Below are 9,732 nucleotides of genomic sequence, written 5' to 3'. Positions count from 1 at the left end.
ACACACAAACAGTTATATTTTTACACTGAAACATACCAAACTCTCACTGCAACATTACTGGACTTATACAGCAATGCACCACAATGTTTCATGTAATAATCTTTTTTCTTTGATCAAATTTGTATCAGTGCTGACATCCAAAATGTTTTATAACACCCCGTGAACATATATATATATATATATATATATATATACAGTACAGGCCAAAAGTTTGGACACACCTTCTCATTCAATGTGTTTCCTTTATTCTCACTGAAGGCACCAAAACTATGAATGAACACATGTGGAATTAACAAAAAAGTGTGAAATAACTGAAAACACGTCTTTTCTTCTTTGTCTTCTCTTTCTTCTTTTCTTCTTCCTCCTCCTCCTCTATCTCTGCCCCCACCAATTCTAGTTTCTTCAAAGTAGCCACCCTTTGCTCTGATTACTGCTTTTCACACTCTTGGCATTCTCTTGATGAGCTTCAAGAGGTGAACCTGACCTGAAAATGGTTTTCACTTCACAGGTTCACAGCCTTGTCAGGGTTCATTAGTGGAATTTCAGTGAGAATCTACAATGTAAATAGTCATGAAAATAAAGGAAATGCATTGAGTGTGTCCAAACTTTTGGCCTGTACTGTATATATATATGTAACATATATATACACATGTCTAAGCTGCTTCCTGCACTTTGCACTTTTCATTGCACCTTATTATTACCCCACAATATCATAGGCCATTGTCTGTCTGTCTGTCTGTCTGTCTGTCTGTCTGTCTGTCTGTATGTTAAATGTTAATTTGCACATTTGGAGTTTGGGGAAACGCAATTTCGATCCCCTGTGTAAACTAAACTAATCTAATCTAATCTAATCTAATCTAATCTAATCTCAACTCAACTCAACTCAAATCATCTAATCTAATCTAAACTAAACTAAACTAAACTAAACCCCAGACCTCAACATGAGCCAGAAAACTTCCAAACAATTTAATAAACCACATACTTTTGGTCACACAGTACAGTAAAGTACAGACTTCCTCCCTTCACTCTCACAGAGAGCAAACATCTCCACAGTGTCTCAGTGTCTCCATCCTCAGCGCCTCAGCGCCTCAGCCGTCCTCCTGGGGCAGCGGGATCCCCACGGCCGTCTGCTGCTGTCCCTGCATCTGCTGCTCGGCGCGTCTCCGCTGCTCCTCGCTGCAGCAGTCCTGCAGGAACACGGCGGCCAGGTTTCTCAGCCGGGGGCTCTCCGACAGGGAGAAGCGCAGCATGCACTGCAGGATGGCCGGCTCGGTGACGTCGCGGCGGGACGAGGCCGTGGCGAGGTTCATGAGCGTGGTGATGGCCGACAGCACCGTCTCCTCCCTCCGGCTGGACAGACAGTTGGTGACCAAGGCGACGCCGCCGCTCTGCAGGATGAAGTCTCTGCTGTCAGGATCCATGCTGAGGTTACACAACCCCCCTGAAAAAACAACAACACACACATGATGGATGAGACAACAGTGACACAACAAGATGACTCACCCCTAACCCGTGCACTGCAAAAACTCAAAATCTTTCCAAGAATATTTGTCTTATTTCTTGTCAAAATGTCTCATTTCTAGTCAAAACTAATCCCTTTCCACTTAAAATAAGACTCATCACCTAAAAATTAACTTGTTTTTAGATCATTTTCACTTGTTTCAAACACATTTTCACTTTAAATAAGTAGAAAAATCTGCCAGTGAAAGCAAGTTTTTGTGTGCTTGTAATAAGGAAGAAAAACTTGCCCCACTATCAGAAGTGAAAATATGCTTTAAATAAGTAAAAAAGTGTCTAAATACAAGCTACTTTTTATTTTAAGTATAATGAGATTTGTTTTGACTGCCAGTGAAAGCATTTTTTTGTGCTTGTAATAAGAAAGAAAAACTTGCTCCACTATCAGATTATTTTAAGTGAAAATCTGCTTGAAAGAAGGAAAAAGTGTCTAAAAACAAGCTGCTTTTTAATGTGATGAGTCTTATTTTAAGTAGAATGAGATTAGTTTTGACTAGAAATTACATTTTGACTAAGACAAATATTCTTGGTAAGATATTTGATTTTTAGCAGTGTGTGATCCTCCTCCTCACCCATCCCAAACTCCACAAAGTTCTCGTTCTCCTCCGTCAACATGTCCATGAAGAGGTCGGGCACCTGCAGCGTCCTCAGGTACTCCATGTTCTTTGGGTCGTACGCAAAGTTGGCCAAGTTTGCCAGAACCTGCTCCTTCGCCTCTGATGGGGGAAAAAAAAGTTACATCCCAATAAAAACTACCCATGCAAATATATCAGATAATAATTAGCCAATATCATCTCATAAAGAACGTTTTGGCAGATCAATAACAAGAGGCTTCAGGACAGGATGAGGGTCAGCAGAGAGCACTTATTCACTAAGTTTGTGTTACAACATATGATAGCACAGATGGAGAAAAAACAACCTGTTTGGATGCTAAAATATCAATTTTGGTCTCGAAATCAAGATCTCAATAATGTGGTATGCATTGAACAATAAAGTGAAAAAAAACTCAGAAGAAACTAAATGTTAAGGCTGAGTTATTACCAGGGCTTGCAAGCAGAAAATTTAGGGGTGCACACACTGTAAATCGACTTGCAAAGCGAATATTAACATTTCCTTTTAATTCATGATCCTCACACACACACACACACACATTTAGTAAGGGCAACATATGAAAATCTGGGAACTAAATCCTTACCAAGAAATTTCTTCACAATTGTCTTTAGGAACATGCGTAGTATGATGTCTTAAAATGTTGAAATTCAACTCCTGTGGGAAACCCCCTAAAAAACTACTCAAAGTTGGGGTACCCGTAACTGGGTTTTTGAACATTCCGAAATGTTAAATTTGGCCTAAAGTAACTTCTGAGGGGTCAAACTAGGGGTTTTTCATGATTCTGAGTTGATCGCAAACATTAGTTTTACGCCCAAAACACTCCTTGGTGGAGAAAAAAACAACCACACCCACTTTTCTTGTTCATTGGAACCCCCATCACCACCACCAATAGAATGTATTGCAGAGAAGCCATTCCTTAGCATTGCAGAGGTTGTGTCACTACTAAATACTCAATATAATATAACTTATATTCTATAGCCTTTTTTCTATAGGACATACACACCCTCCAAGATTTTGTGGTGTCACGATTGCAACTATTAATGCAAATTCAATCATGAATTCTTTGGCCTTGCCACTGCAACTTTTCTGCAAATTCGCTATCATAGACCGCTGTGGTCAGCTGTGGCCACAGTGTTTCCATTACGTTTTTTTGCATGTCTGTGTTTTTATTACTAGTTATTGTTTTCATATAACATTAAGTTTTATGCGGATCGGGAGCGAGAGAGAAGGAAAGACATCAGGTGCACACCAGATTTCACATACCAGTAAAAACGGAAACATAGCCTACACACAGACACACACACTTCTCACTATTGGGTACATGTACATTTAAAGGTTGCTTTCATATACTTTTTATTTATTGCCATGGTAAATCGGCCTAAGTATTGTTTAGTGGTAGTTGTAGTTGGTTAGCATTAAAAGTGAGGAATTTTGGAGTTAGCTAGTGCTAGACATGTTGAAGCCATTTACAACCTTCGACCATTGACAGACATACTACTTTTTACACCTTATGTGTGTTATCTCCTTTTTTTTTTCAAGAACTTGAAATATGTCATGTCATTGCGTTGATAACATGCATAAGAAACTTAAAAATTGTGGTAACACTTTATTTGATGCCTATCTCTATAATGCATTATTTTCATACTTATAATAGGTTATCATAATAAAAGCTATAATACAGTTATAGCACTGTATAACTATAGTTATAAACACTCATAAATGATCATAATGCTTTATAACAATAATCATAACACACTATAAAGCATTTTATCTTGACTTATAAGGTCAGGTATTAATATGTTATAACTTATAACTATTAGGAACTCGCTGACAATGCCCACATTTATAATGCATTATAAATATAGTTATAATGTGTTACAATTGGCTTATAGTCGTGTATAACTATCATAATAAACACTCATAAATTATCATAAGGCTTTATAACAATAAGCATAACACATTATAGAGCATTATAACTCTATTGTAATACTTGACCTTAAGCCATTATAAAATGCTCTATGATGTGTTATGCTAATTGTTATAAAGTCTTATGATCATTTATAAGTATTTATGATGGTTATACACTTTTATAAGCCAATTATAACACATTATAACTATATGTATAATGTATTATCGATGTGGGCATTGTCAGCAAGTTACTAACAATTATAACGTATTATAATACCTGACCTTATAAGTCATCATAAAATGCTTTATAGTGTGTTATGATTATTGTTATAAAGCCTTATGATAATGTATGAATGTTTATAATTATAGTTATACAGTGCTATAACCACATTATAACTCATTTTAAGTATGGTTATAATGCATTATAGAGATAGGCGTCAAAGTCTTACCAAAATTAGTTGGCTAGCAGTAAATAATATGGTTAGTTAGCCAACTCCTATGTGCGACTGAATCTGATGACCATCTGACCATTTTATTTTCCTAAATGCTAGCTGACTGCTCCATTAGCTATCAAGCTAGGAAAACATGGCGTAGGCCTAATTGTCATCGCAAGGATTTTTGCAGTTAGGTTTAGTCTATTATAATAAAGGTGATCTACTGTACTCAATAGAATACATTAGAGATCAGCTATTCCTGTGCATGAAAGAGGTTTTCTTTAATGTCACAAAAAAACGTCTACTACTGAATACTTAATATAACTTATATTCTACCTTTTTACATTGTTGGACATTAGTCTAGCACACATGTCAATCTCATGGCAAAAACCTGGGGGCCAGATCTGTCCTGAGACACTTTTATATGGCCTTCAAGAAAAATATTATGTTAATAATGGCCCACCAATATAGTATTCACATTACTCACATTACAAATCCCATAATACACTACAACAGCTACCGTATGGTCATGACCAAGCAATAGGCCCAAGCTGGAATGAACAAGTTTGTGACACACTGCAACATCTATCTTTTTCCATTCTTCAAAAACGACCTCTTAGAGCCTGGATGCTCGATGGAGATTGATGCTCAGTGTGTGTGCAGATTAACATGATCATGTTTGCAATCAATGTAGCACCACTGTGTATTTTTTGTACTTTTCCTATCTTCATTTCGAACAAACTTGTTTCAGTTGTTGCTGGTATGTGAAATCTGGTGCATGTCCACTGTCTTTTCTCTCTCGCTGCTTGCTACCGGTCCGCATAATAAATGACATTTATAATAACTTTTTAAATAAATTTAGCAACACCACAAAATCCTGGAGGGTCTGTATAATGTCCTATAGAAAAAAGGGTAGAAAGTTATATTGAGTATTTAGTAGTATTATGTAACACAAGCTCTGCAATGCTAAGGAATGGCTTCTCTGTGATGCATTCTATTGGTGGTGGTAATGGGGGTTCCGATGAACAAGAAAAGTGGGTGTGGTTGTTTTTTTCTCCACCAAGGAGTGTTTTGGGTGTAAAACTAATGTTTGCGATCAACTCAGAGTCATGAAAAACCCCTAGTTTGACCCCTCAGAAGTTACTTTAGGCCAAATTTAACATTTCTGAATGTTCAAAAACCCAGTTACGGGTACCCCAACTTTGAGTAGATTTTTAGGGGGTTTCCCACGGGAGTTGAATTTCAACATTTTAAGACATCATACTACGCATGTTCCTAAAGACAACTGTGAAGAAATTTCTTGGTAAGGATTTAGTTCCCAGATTGGTCAAATATCTGCTAAAATGCCCTTACTAATTGGCCTGTAATGACAGATTCCTGATTCTTTGAGTCCATGTTTCACCAGTGTTAATAGAAAAAGAAAATACAATATATTTAAAAAGCAAATTTCAGGTTGCATATGTTCAAAAGTACTTTCACTGTCTCAAATTTTAGGGGCAGTCTGGAGCCCTGATTACTGACTATTACTGAGTTACTCAGACTAATCCCAATATAATCTGGGGATGATCTTAGCAGTTTGTCAGACTAACTAATTAATCGATAGGGTATTTAAAATGTTAGATGCAGCCCCTCTGCAGCTGCAACAACAACCACTGACTGATTAACGTGACTAATAAACTCTAATAAATAAATAAACCTGCTCGTGCTCACCGTCACAGTCCGTGTCCTGAAACTCGGTGACCAGATTCTGTAAATACTCAAAGCGGTCGGTTCCTTCAGACTGTTTTTTCTTCCACATGTTGAACTCTTAACTTTTCATTTAGGGGAATAAGCTCATCCACATCAACATCAACTACTGTTTACATTCTGCATCGCCGCTCGGTCCGTCCCTGAATGTGTCCGTGTGGCGTCGCGTCTCAAGAGAAAGGTTCCGCTTTATCTAACATAGATTTACTCGGTACGCAATATTAGCTCAAAAACTGAGTCACAATCATATAAATGGATCACATATGTTCTGAATTTGTAGTTAAATGTGTGCAGTAGCAACATGTTTTAATGATAATGATGACCAAGGACGATGAGGTGTGTGTGTGTTCCGTAATAGTTCATAATAAAGGTCAGATAAGACGCTGAAGTTGGTTTCCGATTCGTAGCTTCCGGTTCAACAGTTAAAAGGGAAACGTTGAATATTTAACTGTTGTGAAAGCGTAATTATTTTTTTTTTAATTTATGAGATCTTCTTTATTTAATTTCTTGGACAAATGAAAAAAAAAAAAAACGAAAAAAAAAAAAAACATTTCACCTTAACCGCCGAACCGGAAGTTATAAACCAGAGGCGAACTTCAGCGTCTGGTTTCGGTCTCTCTCTGCAGTGAGTTGGTTTGGACTTGATATTCTGCTGCAGTTATGACACAACACAAACTGTCCGCAGCTAAACGTCTCGCCAAGCCCGTCCTGTTCGGGACACTCATCGTCGGACTGGCCACCGCTTTCTTCAACAGGTAACTATTGTGTTTTTATTGCACCTGTCCTGCACGTGCACGTCCTCTGTTTCTGGTTGTTGGTTGACTCACCTGAACAACTACACTGACTCCTGCACGTAGACAGTAGGTCTGTGTCTGTAGTCCTACTACAGTCTAGGATAAATAACAATAACAATCATTTTAATCGTTTATTTAAACAGTAATGTATTCAGCCTTTTGATTGTATAAAGTTAGTTTTGTACATTATCATGTCCTATTTAATGTTAACTTGCTGCTATGTGAATTATGATGCAATAATATAAAGTGGTGAATTATATAGGCTACATAATGTGTCGTTGGGATTTAAGTAAAGTAATGAAATCAATACTTTGTGACCATCTTTTATTTATACCACACTTTACATACTGTATTTGTTAATATTAACCTACTGCAGTGCCTTGATTCTTTTAAATCCCTTGTTTATGTATTTAGTATAGATAGCTACCATGATAGCTACTGTGATTTATGCTCATCCATGTAAAGACAATAAAGTTCTTATCCTTTAAGTTACCCAGCAGATGGGTTGTTCTTGTTCCAAACAATCTCATCTGGTTTTATTTCCTACACATCTGTTTGTTAATTTTGCTTCACCCTTCATATGATGTTGTTCTGTAAAATAACCATCCAAGACAAATGTTTTTTTAGCACCTTAAATATTTACACAATAATATATTGTAATTGTCTGAAACTTAATTTAACAGCTAACCCAAACCCAAAGTCTTGTAATTAGAGTAAATGTTGAGTGAAGTCTAAAGTTGGATTTCTCCTTTGTCTTAATTGTGAATGCAAAATGTCTCATGATGATTTCCTTCCTTCATTAATCAATGCAACACTTTGATCTCCACGCAGACACATATTCATGGAGGATGTGGCCGAGCTCAGGGCTCAGGAGCGAGCGCGAACTGACGCCAAGAGGATGGAGGTCCTGGAGAGGAGGCAGAGGCAGATGGAGGAGCTGGCTGACAAGAAGAGAGGAGGAAGCAGCTGAAGTGAAGACGGCAGCAGCAGGGATCATGTGGAGCAGATCTACAGATGTGGACACAACATATATACGTATATATATTTGCACTGAACAAAGCCTGATTCACTTGTGTAAACACACTAAAGGCTTTTTGAATCCTCCTGCCTTGGGCCGTTGTTTCACCAGTGGACTTAAGAGTAAATCCTCAAACATCCTCTGTTTCCAGTAACGACAAGTGAAGACATCTGTGCTGCTGGAGACGTTCGCCGTGCAAGAAGCCAAACTGTTCGTACTCTGGAGACATGTTGGAATTCACAAACATGAATTTAATATGTGATCTAGTGTTTTATGTCTGTTTTGAGACATCATGTTTATAAATGATTAAATAATGAAAAGTGTGAAAAGTGAGCTCAGGTTCTTCAGCTCCTGTCATTTCCATGTTTTGTCCAGCAGAGGGCGGTTTTATCCTTTATCTCCTGATTATTGAAACATTACAAACGCAACAGATGGGAGTATAATTACGTCTTTTATTAAAACATGCCGTAAAAGTCTGACATAAATCAAACCCACAAACCATAACAGACAATATTGCACTTGAATGAAAAGAAAAAAAAAAAAAAAGAAAGTGACATTTAAAGTTCACGCAAGGTCAAAGTGCTTCACTTACATATCGTGTACTGGGACTGGGCTGAGGGAGGAAGTTGGATTTTAAACAAGATAAAAACAAACTTTGACTACAGGAAATTAAAAAAAACAAAAACAATGCTGGTCGACTTGGTCTGAACACGACGACAACAGCACCACCGAGCGACCGGCCGTCTATAAATAACGATCAATATGACCAATACTGTACACATCATGTCACATAGTCTGGAAGTTAATGTTGTGTTTGACTCACTACAATGACACAAAGGTTTTCCCCCCCTCTGACACCACGGTGTAGGGGGAAAACAATGGAAGCCTGAATCACTCGAACCCTGTAGATTATGTTTAAAACATCAGATATTGGGACATTTCGAAACGTCAATAATTGATGAGGAGACAAAGGTCACACGGATTATTCAGGACGTCTGCACATGTGCCAACTCATTAAACCTCTTAGTTGCAGCAGTGGATGTGAGTGCACTTCACTTCACTTCACTTCACTTCTCTGTCCCTTTAATGGAAGTTATTGCTCGTGGAAATTAAAATAAAAAATAAAAAAGTGTCATTAACTAAAAAAAAAAACACATCAATTGCACAATATTTTCCTTCTTCAAATTTTAAAAACGTGTCGACAGCAGAGAGGGTTTTAGCCAGTGAGTGAACAGCAGCTACAGAAACACATGTAATATACAGACAAGGGGCCGTTTAGTTACAGCACAGCAGGGTGACGAAGCACAAAGTGTGAGAACAGAGCGACACACTGCAAAAACTCAAAATCTTAGTCAAAACAAATCTCATTATACTTAAAATAAGACTCATCACATTAAAAGTAGCTTGTTTTTAGACACTTTTTACTTATTTAAAGCATATTTTCACTTAAAATAATCTGATAGTGGGGCAAGTTTTTCTTTATTATTACGAGCACAAAAAAACTTGCTTTCACTGGCAGATTTTTCTACTTATTAAGTGAAAATTTGTTTGAAACAAGTGAAAATGATCTAAAAACAAGTTAATTTTTTAGGTGATGAGTCTTATTGTAAGTGGAAAGAGATTAGTTTTGATTATAAATTAGACATTTTGACAAGAAATAAGACAAATATTCTCGGAAAGATTTTGAGTTTTTGCAGTGCAGGAG

The 9,732-nt window shown here is 37.3% G+C and overlaps 1 protein-coding gene across 1 annotated transcript; it reads right to left on the bottom strand.

Annotated features, from left to right (window-relative positions):
- Window positions 1–784: 784 nt before the first annotated feature.
- armc7 (armadillo repeat containing 7) lies at window positions 785–6,359 on the bottom strand. Its single transcript, XM_085761200.1, has 4 exons — window positions 6,180–6,359; window positions 2,088–2,231; window positions 909–1,441; window positions 785–818 (listed from the first exon to the last, which is right to left on the bottom strand). The coding sequence occupies exons 1-3, from the start codon at window positions 6,265–6,267 to the stop codon at window positions 1,089–1,091; spliced, it is 585 nt and encodes a 194-aa protein (XP_085617326.1). The 5' UTR covers window positions 6,268–6,359; the 3' UTR covers window positions 785–818; window positions 909–1,088.
- Window positions 6,360–9,732: the final 3,373 nt, after the last annotated feature.

Source organism: Trachurus japonicus, chromosome 19, assembly GCF_045865225.1.
Source record: "Trachurus japonicus isolate A0001 chromosome 19, Traja_1.0".
Lineage (NCBI taxonomy): Eukaryota > Metazoa > Chordata > Actinopteri > Carangiformes > Carangidae > Trachurus > Trachurus japonicus.
The sequence above is the reverse complement of the archived record's forward strand: the minus strand, read 5'-3'. Positions and strand labels throughout refer to the sequence as shown.